We start from the raw sequence: 20,988 nt of genomic DNA, 5'->3' as shown, positions 1-20,988 counted from the left end.
AGTTCCCTGGGGGTTTGAGATCCCTTCCATCTCCCACCTAAGCAGGTGAGACAGAAACACAGAGGCTTGGAAGGGGTGGGTGGGGCCATCTGTCTTTCGAATTATAAACTTGGCCTGGGAGCAGGGGAGTTTGGCTGAGGCAGGCTGTAGATTCCTGCACAGCTCCCAAACACAGGCTGCTCACTTCAACCCTGGTTTTCTTACTCTGAGGTCAGCTCCTGGAATTCTACAGTTATCAGGGGGACACAGAGGGGACAGGGAGGCACAGGCAGATAGACACCCGAAGGGACAGAGAGGAAGGGAGAGGCACACAGGACAGTCCTACAAAGGTGAAGAGCCCCAACCCCCGGGGTAAAAACGCCCACAGACATGTCTAGTACCACCCCCACCCCCATCCCCCCACCCGGCAAAGGCCCAGATTCTGGAATAGGGGCATGGAAGAAAACTTAGTGCCAACGAAGAAGTAGCATGGCCTAGCACAAACTCCCTGGCACTGGATCTGCTGTGGGATTTTCGCAAACAGACCCCATCCCTCCAGAAACAGACTTGGGGAGACTCTGCTGGAGTGCAAGCAAGGCAGGACCCTCTCCAAGGAGAACCAGGAGATGTGAAAAGAGGACCGGGGTGTGCAGCTTTTCCCGAGAGCCCCTTCCCGGAAACTCAGGTCAGGGAGGGACACCCCCACCTAGAAGCTCCTTCTGCCCTGACCTACTGGCTTCCTCCTGTACCTTCTGTCCCCCTCTCTCTCTGACGTCCTTGACACGAAGTCCTGGTTTGTTGTGCGATTCGTGTTCTCCATCCACCTCCTTCCCTACATCTGTCCGTCTCTTCCCCCCCTCCGGTCTGACAGTCCATCTGTCCATCTCTTCCCAGACATCTCCATCCTTCCTCTCTCCCTCGGTCCCCTCCCTCGGCGCCGCCCCTCCGAATCCTCCCGTTTCTGGTGTCCATCTGTCTCCTCCTCTCCGTCCTTTGATCTGCCTTTCTCCTTCCCGCTGTCCACTGCCTCCTCGCTCCCCTCCCTTACCTCCTCTCCCCTCTTCCCTCCCGCGGCTGTCTTTCTCAGGGCTTCTTCCTGGGCCCTTTTGTCTGTTCCCTCTGCGCCTCGGCTCCTGTCCGTCTGTCCCTTCATCTCCCCACCTCCCCTCCAGTCTCAGAGCGTCCTTTCTGGATACCTCCGGGTATCTCCCATGCGGCAGCTGCCAAGCCCTCGGTCCTGGGGGAGCGCCGCTTTCGGCTCGGGGGTCCCCGCCCGTCTCCGTACGCATGCCGGGCCCCGCAGGCGGCCGTCGCGCTTTCTTTCTTTCTCCAGCCACCCGCTTCCCCTCCCGGGGCCTCAGCCCACCCCGCCCCCGCCGGTCCCGGGAGCTCCCAGAAGTTACTTTGCAAGGAGGCAGAACCCGGCACGGGGCAGCCTCCGACGGCGCGGGGTGGCAGCCCCTAGGTCCCCGCGCGCCTCAGATCCCCGAGTCTTCGCGCTTACCTGGGAGCCCGCTGCCCCCCACCATCCGCCCGTGCGCTCCCAGGGCGAGCAGCACGCACAAGTGCCAACGCACGGCCGCCGCGCCCATGCTAGCAGCGAGCCGCGCCGGGTGCCGGCGTGCGGGGCACGGGACGCACCGAGCGGCCGCTCAGCGAGCGCTCCTGTCTGCAGCAAGCTCCGCTACCGCTCCGGCTCCGGAGTCACCCAGCCGGCGCGCAGGACAAGCTGACAGCCGCGCGCTCATTGGCCCGCGGCCGCGAGGGGCGGAGCTCTGCGGGAGGCCGTCCAGTGGGCGTCGGGTGGCGTGGCTTGCGGGAGTCTGGACCCGCCCCCTCTCCCGGGGCGGGCAGCAGGTGGGGGGTGGGAGCCGGGCGAGCTGGGGTCGCGGTGCAGGATGTCATCCAGGCCGGGATTGGTCCCCAAGCAGTCCATCGCCGGCCCCGCTCTGTGTCCTGGGTCCCCAAGGAACAGGGTAGCTGTTCCTCGGGCACAACACCCCTGGACCCCGCATATACACAATCACACAATCGGGGAAGTAGAGGTGGAGAAAGGCCCAGAGGCACCGAGGACCGGTGAAGGCGATGCTCGATGCACGCCGCTGATCCACAGGCATTTATTGTGTCCCTAATGGGTGCCAAGTGCTGCCAGGGCAGCCGCACACTAGCAGGCATGGAAAACTCTAGAAGATAGTTTTAGGATTTGCGCACCAGATCAAAGGAACTTTTCAGTACTGCCCTGAGGACAATGGTTATACAAGTGCTTGTTTTTGATAGCCAGGCAGCGCTCCTGGAACCGTGTTCCCGTGGAGTGGACGCGCGATCCGGCCGGGTTCAGCAGACTCTCGGTTCCGAGATGCTTGCTACTCCGCCAAGCCCAGGTTCTCGGGTGACAAGCCCGATGGGGCGCCGGGGCGCCGGGGGGGGGGGGGGGGGGAGGCGGTCGTAGTGTCGCGGTCACACTGGCCCAGAGCCTCCCCCAGCCCTGGCTCTACACCTGACCCCTCGGCCTTGAGGCCTGGAGAACACTCAATGGCCGCTCTCTGCTCCGGAGGCAGGACGCTGAAGAAGTTCAGCAAACCCCAAGGCCCATCTCCTTGACAACCACCAATAAGAGCTCCTGTCTCCTGCTCTCCAGACTCAAAGACCAGACTTTTCTCTTTTTTGTCCACTCTGCCTGTGCACTATTGCACCCAGCGGTTCCCTTTCGGGCCGGCTCCCTGCCCCCAACACACAGTATGCAGCCACCTCCGTGGCCCAGGAAGGCTAAATCCATGTCTCTTCTCCTACTGCTCCAGATTTCCCGTGGGCTTGTGGCACTGGGCTGGAGGCCGATGCAAGGGATCCGTGCCCACACTGTGGAGAAAGGACTAACTAGGGAGGAAGTGGCCCCGGCCTCTATTGTTTCCCGTCTCCTACCCTGCCATTGCACGCATTTTCTTTCCCTGGTTGTTCCTGGCCATGTAGTTTAGTTTGGGGAACCTCGTTACCACGCCTATTCTCTCAGCTATACGGCTTTTGGATTTTTTTTTCTCCCTGTGCATGAGACATCAACGCAACCAATCTGTGTTTTCAAGGGGGCTTCTTAGCACCATGTTTTCCCATGCGTCTTCCTCAGGGGCTTCCATCCCCACTCAGGTATCCTTAAACACAAGAGCAACCCTGAGACCTTTCCAGTTCTACCTTTCAATATTAAGGTGGGTTGGGGGCTGGGGTTGAATTGGGAATCCCTACAGCCCCTAGAGACTCTTTCATTAATATGAAATTTTTATCTGCAGTTTGTCCCTCAATAGCCTTGGAGGTCAAATTTGTTGATAACCTAATGTCCCTCAAGTGTGCAAAGAAAAGTGGCTCTCTCTATGAGCCCATGGCACGGGTGGCCGAATCAAAGGACAGTGGAGGAAAGGAGAGGGAGAAGATGTGTCTAATTCTCTGACCAAGGAGATGACTTATGCTCCCAGAGCAGAAAAAAGACATGGTGGAGGCTGGTGTGACTGCTTCTTCGGTGGGTAGTATAGATGGGGCCAGCATCCTAACATCAGGACTCTGGCAAAGGATGTCTCGGCACACCTCCATATTGAGCTAAGAATGTAGAGGCCACTGCTTGGGGGAGCAGACTGGGCTCCTTCATGCACAGGCTACCTGTGTGGGCTCTGCCTGTCAATCAGTGCACCTGTGCCCTCCACAAGTAAGGCTGACTGGCAGACAGCTTGCCTTTTGCACCCTAAGCCCGATGTCACTCCTCCAAGACAGCCTTTATCCCCTCCTGCCTGCACCCCAGTCCCTGCCCCATAAGTTCCATGCAAGACCTTCAAGCTCAGAAAATAACCGTTCCCCACTCTCACCCCCAGTTCCTCCCTGTCACTACCCGTGTCCACCCAAGATGGAGCCCTGAAGGTCTTGTCTGTGAACATAGGTCCCAAAGGGAACTAAATCAATTATCATCAAACAAATCTGTGCATGAATGAATGAATGAATGAGTGAGTGAGCAAATGAGTCAATAAATGAACAAATGGTTGGAACGGTTGTGAACTTCTATTGCTCTGTTGAGCTGACTTTGGCTGTGCCAGGTCCTTAAGAACGAAACCAGCTGTTGTCTCTCCCCTGCACAACCCCACTTCCTGTGCCCTGTGGGGAGGCTAGTCTGGCCAGCATTACCCCAAATCTCGAGTGCCCAGAGCAGTCGACCTGAGACTTGGGGCCCTTTGGCTCCCCCCTGGTGACGGCTCACTAAGGTGTTCGCCTTCTAGGTTTGTCCTCTGTGAGTCCACCTTGTCCCTCCATGACAGAAAAGTCCTGGCCTGGACTCAGATCACAATCTCAGCGCTGACCAGCCTCATAATGGTGTTCCCATCACTGACATCCCTTCAGCCTGGGTTCCTCAGCCTGAATGGCCTCTTGGAGTTGGTGGGAAGATAGAGCCAGGCAAGCATGACGCAGGACCTCTCTGAACTTTAATCTCCTTCTCAGTAACAGAAGGGCTATGCTGGCGTCTTCTGGAGAGGAATAAATGAGACACTGGACCTGAATTCCTCAGAACCGTGGCATGTAGGGGGCTTTGTGCTCCTATCAGGGACATTATAATCACCCCCCCCCCGCTGATTCCAATAGTAGCAATAGCCACCAGGTTATAAATGCCTTCCTTTGGCACATTTTTTATCAGGAAGGGTCCCCTGGGTTAATTGTGAAAGTGCTTTGAGATACAAAGTTCTCTGGAACTGTAAAATGTCATCATACAGATGTCATATTTCTGTGTGGATGAGTTTCAGGGCTTTCCCCTTTTTTTCTAAAAAAAAAAAAAAAGAATGAAATGGAAAGAAAAGGAAATTACCCCTTCCTCCCTTGGCTGTCTGTGCCCCTTTGCTCTTCTATGCTGGCTTTTCTGCGGTTCCCTGTGCAATCCTGGTTCACACATGTTCTTTCTTGGGCTGGGCGGGGTTGTCAGACAGGGTCTCAGTCTCCAGGAACCTGTCATCTAGACCCAGAAATGACCTGGGGTCGTGGCCCAGGTCCTTCTTCCTCTCTCATTAGTGAATCCCACCATCTACTCCCCGTGACACGGAGATTGCTGCCATCCCCACTGAACACCTCAGAAAAATGGGTCTGAGGTTGCCTGTCCAGGATCACAGAGCTAGCAAATGCCAGAGGTGGGATTTGAACCTGGGTCTGTACTCATGCTCATATAACAGAGGGATGAAAGGGGAGAGGGGTGGGGTTGGAGAGATGACTCAGAGCTTAAGAGCACTAGCTCTTCTTCCAGAGGTCCCGAGTTCAATTCCCGGGGTAAACACTATTAACTGCAAGACTTTGGAGTTTTCTAGTTCTGTTCCAATATTGAAAAGAGTGATTTCCATATGGTACCTAAATCATAGCAGTGTACAACCTACCTTACTGACTTGAGCTTACCCAGTTCTCCTATCTACCACTTCTTCCTCCAAGCTGTTGGAATATTTAGAACCATCTCCAGCACTCTCAGGAGGCAGAGGAAACAGGATAACACCAGAAAGGCTTCTCAGAGATGCCTAAGTGCAGCAGGAGCTCATCCTATCACTTCATGGGGTGAGGGATGGGGGCACACTGCCTCTGTGGGACACTCATGAACCTGACTTGTGGCTGCAGGTTCACAGACCGATGGACGTGAGGACTGGAAAGCTGCAAACACGGTCAGCAGACAGCCCAGCCTGGGCTCCTCTGACACGGGGGAAACTAAGATCCAGTCTCACTCAGTCTATTGTTCTTTGGGCATGTCAACCCATTGCTATCTCAGAATATCAGACTCCATTCAGGGACCACCAAAAATCGTGCCTCCACACACACTCACACTCACACTCACGCATACCAGGCAAGGCTGCACCCATGGCCTCTCCTCTCCCTCCTCTGGCCATTGGCTTTCTTTTCTTTCTTTCTTTCTTCCTTCCTTCCTTTCTTTTTTTTTAAGATAAGTTTTCTCTGTGTAGCTCTGGCTGTCCTGGAACTCAATTTGTAGGGCTCGAACTTGCTGAGATCTGCCTGCCTCTGCTTCTCAAGTCCTGGGATTAAAGGCGAGCTCCACCACTGCCTGGTGTGACACCAGTTTTCAAGGCCAGCATGAGCATTCCTGACCTCCCGAGATGGCCCTGGGCCTCCCTGTCCTCAATTCCTGTTTCTCCCTGCCATGCTGTCTCCCTGCCATGCTGTCTCTTTTCTGGGCTACAGCCCACTCTCTTCCCTTCTCTCACTATGCCTTCCCTGTTCCCCGCCCTGTCTTCTGAGCTCAGTGTTCCCTGTATGCGCTGTGGCAGCCTGACATTAGTAATCTCATCTTCCCTTCAGGTTATCAGACACATTGTCACCTAAGGTCACTTTCAGGCCTTTGCCCCAAGCCTCCCAGGTCAACAAGTGACTGTCTGAGCCATTGGGCAAACAATTAGTCTAGTCAAAGGCACGTGACTAATTCACACCTGTCAGTCTCTTGTAAGTGGACCTATGGGCATGGCTTCTTTCCTGAGTGGACAGGCGCTGCCCATTTCAGAGAGGAGGGATCACCAGTCAGTGAGAATCAGAGGATGATATGGGAGGCTGGATCAGGGAGAGAGGGAGGAAGGAGGGAATGAGAAGGGGGGAGGGGGAGATATTAGGGTCTAGGTCACATCATTTCTTTTGCTCTTAAAGAGGTTGCATTTGTTTCTGCCACTTGTATTCAAGCCCACCCTGCTCAGAGTAGGAGACCTGTCCATGAAATGCCACTGTCATCCAGTAAACACTTTTCATGTAAACCCACAAACAACCCACTCGGTAGGTAATCTGGAGTGTTAATAGGTTCAGGGATCCATCCCACAGCTCCTGAAGGTGCCTGATCTCTTTGCTGCTGGTCAGGAATAACTGTCATGGACAACTGGAGTCTTTTTGAAAAAAATGTTCTTACTTTTTCTTGTTCATATTTTATTTACCTGAACCCCAAATTCCATGATTTTGCCAAGTGCCTTAGAGAAGTTAAAAGGAACAGTAAGGCTTTGCTGAGACTTGAAGGTGTGTGTGTGTGTGCTCACACATGTGTAGATAGAGGACAGTTTGTAGGAGTTGGCTCTCTCCTTTCACCCTGTGGTCCCAGGGATCAAGACTCAGATATGACATCCATCACCACCTGACCAGGAAGGACTTGCCAACAGGCACCATTTCACTTGAATCTCAAGGACAGTGACATTATGAGCCATGTCTTCCTGCCCCTTCAATCAGTGGGCTTTTGTTTCCTCTCTGGGATTCTGGTCCCAGATAATGGACTTCCCACAGAACCATCAGGTAGGTAGTAACTGTCATCAAACCACTGATGCTTTATTAGAGTGACATTCATTCAGTCATTCAACATCCAACAAAGCACCCAGTGCACACCACACTGTTCTGGGTTTAGCTTCTGCCTGTGGAGCTCACAGTCTAGTGCAGCATGGGAGTTAAGAAGAGAGCATCATCTTGAAGTGTGGGGCTGGATAGGAGGCTGGGACTGTGCAAGGAGAAGGAGCAGGGCCTGTAGGGTGTGTGTGTGTGTGTGTATGTGTGTGTGTGTGTGTGTGCATGTATGAGGGAGAATAGCAAGTGGTACCTTGTAGGATGGGTAGGAGCTCAACTGGCGGCTTAAGGGCTGAGCATCTGGAGTGGAGGAGCAGATGTATCTCAGAACCTGAAGGTTCAGGGACAGAGCTCAGACCCTGAGCAGGGCTGCCCTGATGCATCAGTGGGAGCCAGGGAAAGGCTTGGGCAAGGGAGTGACATGATAGAAGAGTGTTCTAGAAGCACCCTCTGGTTTGGGTGGGGAGGCTGAGGTTAAGGTCCAGGCTTTGGTTTGGCAGCATCACCAGTCTCCTTTGGGAGAGTTCAGAGTCAACGCAAGCTACTTCTCTAGGCCTTCGGGTCAAACACACTTGGAATCCACCCATCTAGTACCACAGCCTCCTGGAGAATCATCGGATAGTGAGGGCTTGGGGACATCTCGCAGCAGAGGCATCTGGGATTGTTTGGTCTCCTTGTACCCACATTGGTACCTCTCTATTTTAACCACACAACAGTTATTGAGATTCTTTTATAGAGCTGGGGATATAATTCAGTTGACAGAGTGCTTCCCTAGCATGTACAAAGCCCTGGATTTGATTCCCCATCATCACATAAAACTTGGTGTGGAGGTACACTTAATCCTGTAATTCTAGCACTCAGGAGGTAGGAGTAGAAAGATCAAAGGTTCAAGGTCAACCTGGGCTAAAAAGAGAATTTGAGGTCAACCTGGGCTACATGAGACCCTGCCTCAAAATAAATAAATAAATAAACAACAATAGTAACAAACAATCGCAAGCGTAAGCACCAGATAGGTCACCACTCAAGCAAATGAAGGGGAGATATTGATTTGTTCTTCCATGGACAAGGTAAAGAGCTTGGAAGGGGCAGGAAGGAGCAACTTTGAGGCTCTGAGTTCTTGAACTTTCCAGCGGCCAGAGGAAAAATTCCAAAGGACCTGAAGAAACTGGCCAAGGATACCACCTGCCAGTATCCAGAGTGGAAAGTGATCAGAGGCAGAGCAGGACTGAGGAGGACAGTTTAGCTTCAGCCCTTCCCCAGGGTCAGCTATGTCAGCAATGAGACAGCCAGTTCTCCTGTGGAATGACAGATTGCAAAGACCAGTAACACAGTGCAGACTGAGTGGGAGAGGAGCATTCTCTGGCGCTGTTGGTGGGAAGTGAATTGGAATAGCCTCAGGGAAAGGCTTGGACCCTTCATGGACTTAGAGCTTGCCTAGCATGCACAAGGCCCAGCTTTGCCTCCTATTACAGTTCCCCACTATTGCAAATAAATGAACATACCTAAAATTAATAAAATGCCCCCAAGATTTTTATTTTTAATTGTGTGTGTGTGTGTGTGTGTGTGTGTGTGTGTATGCACATGAGTGCAGTGTCCTCAGAGGCCAGAAGGGGGTGTAGGATTCTCTGGAGCTGGAGTTAGAGGTGATCGTGAGCCTCCTGATGTGGGTGTTGGGAATGGAGTTCAGGTCTCATGGAAGAACAGCAAATGCTCCTAACCATGAACCATGTCTGTCATCTTCAACGAAATCGAAATTCATCCACCCCCTGCGTGTGTGTGTGTGTGTGTGTGTGTGTGTGTGTGTGTGTGTGGTTTCAGTGTGATGCATCCAAATGTTAATAGCAGTTTCCTCCTAGAGTGGGGTTTAGCAATCCTTATCAGGAACTTGACTTTAAGTTTTATGCATTTCCTGTGCCCCTGGAGATAGAATCCAGGGCCTTGCATGGGTTAGACAAAGCACCCTACCAGAGTTACACAGACCCCAGCAAAGGACATGACTTTTCCCTGCATACCCGTGTGGGTCATGGATCATTTTGAAACTGGTTTTTGCAATTAAAACAATTTTGAAAACCCTTGACAATAAAATTCATCCATAGAGGCGCCTAGCACAAAGTGGGTGCTCACTAAGCATTCATTGAGATCAGGGACCTGGTGCCCTGGGCCACCCTCAGCTTGGATTTAAGACTGGGGATGTGTGCCTGGAATGGAAGCTTCACCATGGTCACCACATTGCTCTGGGGGATTGCTGGAAGGGCCAAAAGTCTGTTTGACTGACCACAATTTTTATTTGTGGGGAGATGAAGACAAAGTAAAATAAAAACATTGTGAGCAGTATAACCTTCTTCTGTACACTGTTGGGGGACCCTGGGGCTTCAGGCAGGGGGCCCTGGCGCCTCCACAATCACAAGCCCACAAAACAAACAAACGGATCTTGGGGACAGACAGGGGGCATTATGCAAGGCCCCCTCCTCCCCGGGGCTGTCACTCCTGAACCAGGCGCAGACCCCCGTCCCCTTGTACACCAGCTAGGAGACCCTCCCCATCCCCCAGCCTCCTCCTCCCTCTCCCACCTCCAGCCCCTGCCAAGGACTTTTTGAAGTTGATCAATCAAACATGTTTTATTTTGGGGCCCTGTTCCTGCGAGGGAACTCTGCAGCGGCCTTCATTAGTCCCACATAGTGAAAGAATAGAACGGTTCGAGGAGGAGGGGAAAGAAAGGAGGGAAAATTAGAGTTAGGTCTGCACACTTAAAAAAAAAAACAGAGGAGGGGGTGGGGTGGAAGTGCGGGTTTGCTAAATAGAGCAGGCTGCATTCAGGGAAGGGTTCCACTCAATCCTCTTAGCCTGACAATGTCAGACTAGGACCAGAGATCGGCTGTCCAGCGGCCGGTTCCTTGGGATGGAAGGGCAATGGGCTGTTTAAATTGCTACTTAGGGTTCCAGCTGTTTTACCAGGGATTTGCCCAACTTAATGGCTCTTTAAGGCTTTAAACGAGAAAATACGTCTTCTCAGGACTCAAAGAAGAGGCTCTGGCCAGCTCAGACGGCGCCCATTGTCCCCAGCTTAAACCCTGGGCGGCCCTCACCCCTTCCCCCTCTGCGGGCGGGCGCAGACTTTGTCCAGCTCAGCGGCGAGACGATTTATCCTTTTCACATTCTGGGTCTCCGGGCCTGCATCCAGGGGACTTCCTAAGTACTTACATGAAGGGGCGGCCGGGCTGCTTTGTGCACGCCCCAACATCTTGACAAGTAAAGATGACAGTAACCACATCTCTTTAGGGAGTGCCTACTGTGTGCCAGGCCTTGAGTTTGGCACTGAAAAAAATTTTGAATTTTATTCTTACCTAGATCTACAAAGGAGGTGCTAATGATGAGGAAATTGAGGCATGGGATGAGGGACCACTTGGCCAGGTTCACACAGAGGCACCTCTCAGGGGTGACTTCCACAGGCTTGCACTGCCACAGGTAGCTAGCCATGGATACTTAGGGAGTTAGCAAGCCCAGTAGGGGACTCCTGGGACAAGGGACTCTAGGTTCATTTTCCTGAATGTAAGTTCTTAGAGGCTGTTGGGTGGGCTTTCGAGGAGGCTGAAGGAGTCAGTGCTTAAGGAGAAGAGGGGCCAGATACACAGGAGTCAGAAGGTGGAAGGTTCTGACCTTAGCTGTCTTTATCTGGAAACCACCCCCCTTCTAGCACACAAGACATCTTTACACGTATCACAATTGAACCCCAGTACGCTAAGACTCAATCATTAACTTTATGCTCGCAAAAGTCATGGAAATATATCACATGGAAACAGACAATGCAGACATCTAACCACGAATGAGGAGGGCTGGCCAGGTGGCTCCGCAGGAAAAGGTGTGGACCTGACGGCTCAGGTTCAAGCCCACAGAGGTAGAGGGACGGAACCGACTCCATAAAGTTGGCCACTCCAACCTTACACACACACATACACACTCTCATATTCACACATTCACACACATACACACAAGACAGAGGGAGAGAGGGGGAGGGAAGGAGGGTGGAGGAGGAAGAGAGAGACAGAGACACAGAGACAGAGACACAGAGAGAGAGACAGAGACAGAGACACACACACAGAGAGACAGAGACAGAGACAGAGACAGAGACAGAGACAGAGACAGAGACAGAGACAGAGACAGAGAGGGCAAGCTATGACCATGCTGAGACTCACCGGATCAGAAGACTTCAGTGGTGACTCGCAGATAATCGATGTACAACTCTGTAGCCTTTGATTCCAGCCTCAGGTCAGAGGCAGTTGTTGGAGATGGATGCTGAAACCCTGCAGGTGAACCAAGGCCAGGAGGAAAGAAAGCCCTCCCCGCAACATAACGTGCATGTTTAAAATCTGTTTGTGGGAAACGGAGACTGTGTGTCTGGCCAGACCACAGAAGGAGGCTGGAGCCAGAACCCTGAGCCTCAGGCACTCAGTCAAGGGGTTGAGTGTAGCTTCCCAAAGCCGTGGGGAACAAGTTCCATGCTGGGGCCTAGATCAGTCCCCAAGGTCAAGTACCTTGTGCCTCAGAAACCAGGAAGGTAGACCTGAACTCCAACACGGCCCGAGACAGGAGAGCCACACACTTCCAATGGAGGAGTTGACTTCAACCTTCAGTGGTCACAGCTGGGGATGGGACCAGAGCCAGCTCTGCCCAGGTGGTGACAGGTTGGACGTCCCAGCTGCGGCTGTCTTTCAGGTTACTGCCACCTGACTCCTCCACCCCAGACACTCAGAGCTTCAGTCTGCTTTGTGGTGTGCTAAGTATGTGTGAGAAGCAGGGTTATTTCAGTCCCCTAACCCCCTCCTTTTAATTTGCTGAAACAGGGTTTCTCTGTATAGCTTAGTCCTGGAACTCTCTCAGTAGACCAGGGTGGTTTCGAACTTATGGAGATCCACCTGCCTCTGCCTCCCAAGTTCTGTGATTAAAGTTATAAGATACCACCACCTGACATCATTCCTTTGGCTTTACAGATGAGAAAACAGGGCCCAAAGAGAGGAGGGGACACACTGGGGTTTCATTGCAGGTTAGTGGCAGCACAAAAACAAATTTCTTAATTGTTAATCAGTCAAAGGTTTTATTTCAGGGCGATAGTCCTATGAAGGGGTTCTTCATGGTCTTCATTAGTTCTTACTCTGCCAACACCATCCTTCTGGTGTGTGTGTGTGTGTGTGTGTGTGTGTGTGTGTGTGTGTGTGCTCCTGAGTCACTGGGATGGAACCAGGCATGACAGACTAAGCAAGTGCTTAACTACAGAGCCACAACCCCACCCTGTCTTTGTTGTTTTAGGCCAAGTGTAAAGATAGGCCAGGTTGGCCTCAAACTTGCTATGTAGCTGAGAATGAATGACCTTGAACTCCTCCTGGCTCTGCCTCCCAAGTGCTGGGATTGCAGGCCTGTGCCACCATGGCTGGCTTGTCTTGTCTCCACCTTTTGGAAAACATATTTGACCAAGTGATGTAATCTTGTTTCGAGAGTGGTGTATGGACATAGAAGTCCTCACACAGGACAGTTCAGCGTGAGCTGGGTGTTTGCTGGTGTCTGTCAGAACTCTCAGGGTGCAGAGATGGCTTGATGGGGGTAGAGTGCTTTTTGTACAAGTCAGAAGACCTGAGTCTGGACCACCAGCATCCTACGTATGAAGCTCGGTGTGGGGCAGGAGCCTGTAACCTCAGAGCTGGGGACAGGCAGAGACAGGCGGCAAGCTCAAAAAGAAGATGGCGAGCAAAAGAGAAAAACAGCTGACATCAACCTCTGGTCTCTACACTCACAGACAGTCTCTCTCTCTCTCTCTCACACACACACACACACACACACACACACACACACACACACACACACACACACACAGTGCTAGGGCTGGGCTGCCATTCAGTGGTAGACCATCTAACAGCAAAGGCTTGTTCACCCAGTGACACATCATTGAGACTTTTCATATAAATCTATTCACATGTGTCTGTAAAACTGCATACCAGCTATTCATTACAGCAATACATCTCATGAGAAACCCAGAAAAAAGCATAAATGGGGACTGGGTAACTATTTTTTTGCTATTTTCCTGTACAGACTACTAAATAGCTATCAAAATACATGGCATAAACCAAAGTATATGTTTATGGTGTTTGAGCCATTTCTACAGACATTTGTGGTTCCTTTTTTCAGGATTAACAGATCTGTCTGTCTATCCATCCATGCACCCATCCAGACTGTGTTTTATAGTGCTGGGAACTGAACAAAAATCCTTGTCAATTTTGGCTAATCTTTCTTTTGTTTTGCTTCTGATGCAGGGTTTCATGTAGCCAAGGCCAGCCTTGGACTCTTGATATTCTTGCCTCCAGCTCCCAAGTGCCAAGATGACAGGCATGGGCCATCCTGTGGCATCTTCATCATCGTCATCATCATGATGTGTATGTGTGTAAGCAATGCATTCTTAGGTGTGCAAGTTAGTGTAAGTTAGGTGTGCAAGTTAGTTGGTTCTCTGCTTACTGGGGTACAAAACTCACGTTGTCAGGTTTGCATGGGGGAGCAGCAAGCCCCCCTACCCACTCAACCATCTTGTCCTGTCAGCCCCATACCTTTTTAACTGGCCTGTGTTAACAGAATCTAGGTCCTCACTTTTTTGTTTGCTGTTTCTTGGCGGTGCTGGCTAGAAGTCCTTGGGAATGCTAGGCAAATGCTCTACCACTGAGGCGCATCCTCAGTCCCAGGCCTGGCTCTTGGGTTTTGGGACACAGTGTTGCTTCTGTAGACCAGGCTAGCCTTGAACACACAATCGTCTTGCTTCAGCCTGCATCCCTAGAGCTGGGGCCACAGGTGTAAGCCATGCAATCTGCCAGGAAAATGTCTTAAGCCTCTAGAGTCCTCAATCCATTTATAGTCACACACCTCTTCATCTACCCAGAGAGCCGCTCGGCGTTAACGTAGTGTCGGAATGGCTTCTCTAGACTCTATTTTGAGCCTAAATGGTTGATTTTCAGGCTGAGCAGAGATGGATTGAAGCTCACATTTTTTTCCTAGCATTTCCCAGATCCATGGTTGGTCATCTAGGCACCGTCCCATCTCAAGCCATCTCGTGTGGAGAGCCTGTTTTCCTTCCCACTGTCAACCAAACCCTTTAATACCAGCGAGCCCATGAGCACTTAACCCTCATCTCTTCTCCCGGATGATGTTTTTTGCCCCAGCATGGCCTCTAAGTTCTCTCTCCTGCTCAGAAAGACATTTCCAAGACTATAAATAAGTTCACCTATGTTTTCTTTGAGAACTTTTATGGTTCAATTTTTTTGTTTGTTTAAATGTTGGCTCCATCTGGAATCTATTTGGGTATAAGGGGTGAGGTAGGGATTCTGTTTTATTTTTTCCAGCTGGCTGACTTCCAGTTATCTCGGCGCCTTGCTTTGAACAATGCATTTTCCTCTCCGATAGGAAGCACCCACCCCCTCCCGTTTCGTTGCTGATTCTGCAGGGCTCCCACCAGCCTCCACCGGCTCCTTTTCCAGGGCTCCAACACTTTCAAAAAAGGCCGCACCTTCCCATTCCCAGCAGCTGAACATCTGGTAAAGCCAGCGTGCCTTCATTCCTTCTGTGTCTCCTTACGTTTTCCCTGGCTGGTCCCTCGTGTTTATTTTTCCAGATGAAATTTGGTATAATTTTGTCAAGTTCCAAAAAATAAAAGAAAATAAAAGCCTTGTTGGTTTAAGACTTCCCTTACCAGGCGGGCTGCGGAGGTTAACCCACTGCCCTTAGTCTGGTTGTCAATCTCTCCTCCCATCCCCCACCCGTTAGTCTTGTCTGTGGCACAGAGAAGCCGTGTTTCCCTATATCCAGATCTGTTGTACTTCCCTTAGAAAGAGTATCTTTGTTGACTTTAAAGCTCTGCTCACTTTTCACGTAAAGGTTCGCTAATCTTCCTAGGGTTTGTTTGTTTTATGAATCGTCTTTGTTCAGCATGCAGGGTAGGTAGGACGAATGCAGTCAAGCTCATCTCTCTCTCTCTCTCTCTCTCTCTCTCTCTCTCTCTCTCTCTCTCTCTCTCTCTCTCTCTCTCTCTCTCTCTCTCTCTCTCTCCCTCTCTCTCTCCTGGGGAAGTGCATGCCACAGCTCACAAGTGGAGGTCAGAGGACAGGTTGTGGGAATCAGTTCTCTCATTCACCATGTGGGCCACAGGATTTGAACTCAGGCAGAGTCAGACTTGGCGGCAAGCCGCTTTACCCACTGAGACATCTTTCCAGCCTTCGGGCTGACTTTCTTATTTGTGGTTCCATTCTCAGTCTTTGTCCCATGCTGACAACTGTATCTTATCTCACGTCCTTTTCTGTCCATGGTGCCTTTCTGCTGTTTCAAGGGAGACACTGTCACACCTCTTTCAACACTCAAGAGTTCTGATTGCTCCCCTTTCCCAAAATACCCTCTGCATTTATCACCCTTTTACTCCTTTAAACAGGCATGACTCACAATAAGAACCCCATGAAGATGGTGGGGGTGCCTGCTTGGGCTGGGACAGCCAGAGTGGCAGGCCCCCACTATGCCAGCTGGGAGAGGACAGGAAGGCCATTAGGAGTCAAATCCCCACAGGAGAACTGAATCTCTTTCATGGCGACGTTGGCGGCTGAGAGAGACTGACGTGGGGATGGCGAAGGGGCAGGAGTGTGTGCTGTCTCTCTCTTAAACTTCCACCTCAGACATCTGTTCTGGGGGCTGTCACCTGTGACTCCTTAGGGACTGCTGCCATCCTCTTCTGTGAAGGAGAAATCTAGGCTGAGGGCCAGGGAGACCCCTCTGACTTGGAAAGAGGTGACGTCGTGTGTGGTTGAGGACAGGGAGAGGGCCCTGCACCCTTTAGTGTGGACCCTGCATCGTCTTTGGGGGTGTCTCTTGAGGGCCACGTGTCAGTAGCGGGTCATTAGCACCTTCTCTTAGTCAGCTGGGGCCTGGGAGGAACGGCCACAGGGCAGCCTTGAGTGGTGCTGATCTAAGACCCGCTGTCCTTGACTGGGATGACAAATCAGGCTAGGCAGGTAGCTGCAGAGGGGGCAAACTGGAAATGTCACTTCCCTGTGATGCAACAGGGTCAAAGGTCGAGTGTCAAGGTGGGGACAAGAAGGTGGGTCCCCCTTTCCACAGGCCCCGTGCTGATGTAAGTGTAGCCTCAGAGTACAAAGATTGCTTTGTTCTTTCCTTTGCTTTCGGCTTTTATTTTAGTCAGCTGAATGCAGGCAAGTGGCTCTGAAAATTTCCTTAAGGAGCACTGCAGCTGCTGGGTATGGTGGCACCTACCTTTAATCTCAGCACGTTGGGGTCAGTGAAGGTGGATGGATCTCTGAATTAAAGGCCAGCCTGGTCTACATTGTGAGCTCCAGGACAGCCAGAGCCACATAGTGAGACCCTGCATCAAAAGACAAAATAAGACCACTGCAGTCACCTGCCCGTCCTCTCCCATTTGCATCCGGACTACTGAATAATGGTGTTTCATGACCGTAGTTGTTTTTGTTTTAATAAAAAAGTTAATTTTACTTTATATGTATGTGTGTTTTGCTTGCCAGTATATCTGTGAACCATGTGTGTTTCTGGCGCCCAAGGAGGCCAGAAGAGGACCCTAGTTTACCTGGTACTGGAGTTACAGAGGGTTGTGAGCCACCAAGTGGGTGCCAGGAATCAAACCTAGGTCCTTTGGAAGAGCAGTCAGTGCTCTGAATCACCAACTACCATTTCCGTCTGGCTTATTGGTTGACTTTTCTTTCTCATAGTGGTGTGGATTTTGCTAGTCTGTCTCCTCAGACCTCTCTAAGCAGTCTTCCATTTTCCTGGGCATAGAGTCTGGAGCTGTCTGCCTGGCTTTAGGCTCCCGTTGTCACTGTGTACTCCTGGACAAATCCTTCAACATTTCAGGTGACAGCCAGCAACACAGATTTGCTGCCTGTAGCTTTTGTGTGTGTGTTTGTTTTGACACAGGGTCTAGATCTTACTGTGGAGCCCAGGCTGGCCTTGAACTCTTGCCTCAGAGGGTCTCCCATATGCTGGAATTACATCCCTGAGTCACTGTGCCCATCCTTGGGCTCTATCCTTAAGTGAAGTATAGTCATCAAACAGTAAAGTGGAGTCCCCTGCTGTTACTGTCAGCCTCACATATGGTGGGCCCTGTTCCCAGCTACTGTGTATGCTGTAACCCACGGCCAAAGGTGCTATAGCCCACACTAGGGGTTTTATAACCCACATCAACAGTGCTGAAGCCATGGCCATAGACTCTATACTCTGACCCAGAGTGCTGTGTCCAGGGCCAACAACTCCATCACCTGTGCCTTAATGAAGCTCGTCCAGAACAAGGGTGGACTCCCTAGCGAGCCTCCCAGCCTCCTTTCCTTAGGAATACAAGACAGCTCCATAGCACGGCTGCTGTGTGTAATTTCAGAAAGCCAGGAACCAAACCCTCACCAAATCTGTGAAAAATGTGACCCCAAGTGGACCGTGGACAGGTGCGTGAGAGCTGCCACAAGAAGACAGTGTCCCTTCGTGGGGCATGTCTGGTAACTCAAGTGGTAGGGACACTCAGTGTTGACTGTGGTCCATCCCAGCCTGTGACTCTGACTTTCCCACTGTGCCTGTGTCTGGGAAAGACCCTAAGAGACCTGCAGGAGAGTCGATCTGGAGATCAATGTCAGCAGGTATTCAAGCCTCCACATGAGGAGTGAGGACCCTGCCTGCATCTCCCAAGCCCTCACCTGTGTAAGGGACTCCTCACTCCAGTCTCCCGCCAGTTGGTAGCCAGGCTCAGCTGTGTTACAGTTGCAGACACTATTTAGTAAGTTATTTTCTAGTGATACTTGTTCTGGTGTACAGCTCTCCTCTCCTACCTGTGGATTCCCTGTTGTGTGTTCACAGGGACGGTCACTGGTTGGTCTATCCCCTAATACGATGTGTCTAAGGTGAGCTTGTCAAGGGCAGATTCAGGATTCGCCTGGGCAATGTTCAGAAAGCCCTCTCCCCTGGGCTGCTGAGCCTCCCTGTGCAAGCTTTCCTAATTTTCTCTGGATGGTAAAGGCAGAGTTGACACTCCAGGATGTGGTGGGATGGAGTTCAGGGTTCTCAGCATCCACCCATCCACTCACTTGTCCAGAGATCCCTCTGCCTCACCACCTTCTGGGTACAGACCCAGGCTTCTGCTCCCAGATGTCGGGGCTGGAATTGGGAGCTGATGCTACGTTTCTAACTATTTCTGGATCAGGGATCAATTAACTCGGTGTGTGTGTGTGTGTGTGTGTGTGTGTGTGTGTGCGCGTTTGCATTCAAAAATGTGTGTGCAAATGTGCATTCATTTGTGCGGAAACCTGTGGTTGATGTTGGGTGTCTTCTCCGATCACTCCCCACCTTAGTTTTGGAGGGTCTCATTGAGCCTGGAGCTCATAGATTGGGCCAGGCTGGCTGGCCAGCGTAACTTAGGCATCTTCCTGCCTCTGCCTCCTTACCTAGTGCTGGGCTGTAGACTGGTACTGTTGTGCCTGGCTTTTTTTTATTGTTTGTTTGGTTTTTTGTTTTTGTTTTTGAGGCAGGTTTCTCTGTGGCTTTGGAAGCTGTCTTGGAACTAGGGCTGGTCTCGAACTCACAGAGTTCTGCCTGCCTCTGCCTCCCGAGTGCTGGGATAAAAGGTGTGTGTCACTGTGCCTGGCACATGCTTGGCTTTTTTTAGAGACATAAAACCACAAATCCTAGGGGTTCGGATTCAGGTCCTCATGCTCATGTGACAAGCACTTTGCTGACTGAGTCATGTCCCCAGCCTACAGAGATCATTTTAAAAATGACCTTAATCCTGTCCCTTCCTCAGATTCAGTGTCTTCTATACCCTTATTGCTATTATCATTGCTGTCATCATCATCCTGCTGTGGCCACTGTCATCATTGTCATTACCATCATCATCATCACCATCAACGTGACACCATCCCTGTCGCCACCATAACTCTCATCATCATCATCTCTGCCATCACCACCACCACGATTACCATCACCATGCTTATCACCACTATCACTATTATCACCATCCCCGCCAATCATCTTTTGAGCATCAGTACAACATGCTTTGCCCTCTGTTGTACCAAGGAGCCAGGAAGCATTAGGGACTTGCTTGGCACCATGGCTCTGTAAGGTGACACAGGGTGACAGAGGTAACATTTACTCCATAGCTGGGCTGGCCCCTGAGGCTTGACTATCAACCCCATCTTTGCTGGTTACAGGAGTGGAGGCCAGGTCAGGTGACTTGTCCAACCCTACAGTACTTTGTCATGTTTCCACCTCCAGAGACCTTAGAGCCTGCTGACCCTCCATGGTCTTTCACAGGCTCTTAGCACAGTGTGTGAAGCCACGTGCTCAGGGCTGGAGGTCCACCTTACATCCAAGCTCATGAATTTCTTTCCCAATTCCCCTTCTCCTCGATTTCACATGCCAGGCGATCTTAGGTGTTTTTGTGAGTGGAAACACGCTTTCCCTAGGCTGGCGGCTCAGCTGTAGACTTTTAGACACTGTTTGGCTTGGCACAGCTTCCAAATGTCCCCCCCGCCACTGTTGCTCTAGATTTCTTTCTGCCAGAACCGAGATCAGAAATAACTCAGCTGTGAAAAAAACTCCGAAGCGCTCGGGCAGCGCTTGAGGAAGACAAATTGCTGCTGGGTTATTTTTCCCTCTGACTCAGAAGCGTGACGGTAGGTGGGAGCTGGAGTGAGGGCTCCACAGGCCCAGCGATGTTTAGGGAGCAGGACGCAGGGCTCCATTTTAGGAAAAACGAGGGCTGAGGTGTTGGCGCCCACCAGACAATCCAGCTTCCTCTCTCCAGGCCTTCTGATTCCGCCCGGCACCCGATACCCACCAGTCCAAGTTTGGCTGGTGTGAGACAGACTTACATTGTTCCATTTCAGTGTTATGGTACTGAAGCTTTTAAAATTCAACTTCATTTCCTGCCACTTTTTGCAGTGCTATAGCTGGAACCCTGGCCCTCCCATGTGTAGGCAAGATTTCTGTCACTGAACCACACACACACACACACACACACACACACACACACACACACACACCCTTTTGACTCTGAAACAGGGCCTGTCTAAGCCTTTACTTAGTATTCCTGCCTCAGCTCCAGAGTGGCTGGGGTTACAGCTTATGCCATTAGGCCTGAAATTAAAGAATCCCTCTCTTTCTTCTTATTTATATACTCTCTCTATATGGGTGCTTTGTCTGTACCCCAGAACATATGTTTGTACCCCAGAAGAGGGTATCAGATCCCACTACAGACTGTTGTGCGCATGTGAGTGCAGGAGAATTGAACTCAGGACCTCAAGAAGAGTAGCCAGTACCCTTTTCTGAGCCACTTCTCCAGCCCCTTTCATGCCTGTCTGTCTGTCTGTCTGTCTGTCTTTCTTAAACAGGTCCACTTGGGAACTTCCTGTGACTATATCTTGGTTGAACGTGGTCCTCAGCACAGAAGGGAAACCATGACTCACCTTGAGCAAAGGGCGCACATGTCGTATACAGATGCCATCCCTTCCCCAGAAGTTGAGGGACACTGGAGATAGGCCTAGGGCCCTGGCTGTACCTTGAGGTCCTCTTTTGGGCTGGGTGTCCCAACTGGCTTCACTCATCATTGCCTCTCCAGTCTATGCCCTTTGCGGGTACCTCCACGGCCACGCTAGGGCA

General features: G+C 51.3%; 1 protein-coding gene and 1 long non-coding RNA gene across 3 annotated transcripts in view; both read right to left on the bottom strand.

The window, feature by feature from the left end:
- Scube1 (signal peptide, CUB domain and EGF like domain containing 1) overlaps window positions 1-1,655 on the bottom strand; it is a 122,911-nt gene extending 121,256 nt beyond the window's left edge. For both annotated transcript variants that reach the window (XM_040754072.1, XM_040754073.1), the window contains exon 1: window positions 1,484-1,655. In XM_040754072.1, coding sequence (XP_040610006.1) covers window positions 1,484-1,571 — 88 coding nt within the window. In that variant the 5' untranslated portion in view covers window positions 1,572-1,655. The remainder of the gene's footprint in view (window positions 1-1,483) is intronic.
- Window positions 1,656-8,384: 6,729 nt separating this feature from the next.
- LOC110340401 lies at window positions 8,385-11,927 on the bottom strand. The gene is made up of 3 exons (XR_002382200.1): window positions 11,835-11,927; window positions 11,496-11,638; window positions 8,385-8,597 (listed from the first exon to the last, which is right to left on the bottom strand). It is a non-coding gene; the product is annotated as an uncharacterized LOC110340401 (long non-coding RNA).
- Window positions 11,928-20,988: the final 9,061 nt, after the last annotated feature.

This window comes from Mesocricetus auratus, unplaced genomic scaffold (genome assembly GCF_017639785.1).
Source record: "Mesocricetus auratus isolate SY011 unplaced genomic scaffold, BCM_Maur_2.0 Super-Scaffold_100010, whole genome shotgun sequence".
Taxonomy (NCBI): domain Eukaryota; kingdom Metazoa; phylum Chordata; class Mammalia; order Rodentia; family Cricetidae; genus Mesocricetus; species Mesocricetus auratus.
Note: the sequence above shows the minus strand (reverse complement) of the source record. Positions and strands in the feature narration are given on the sequence as shown.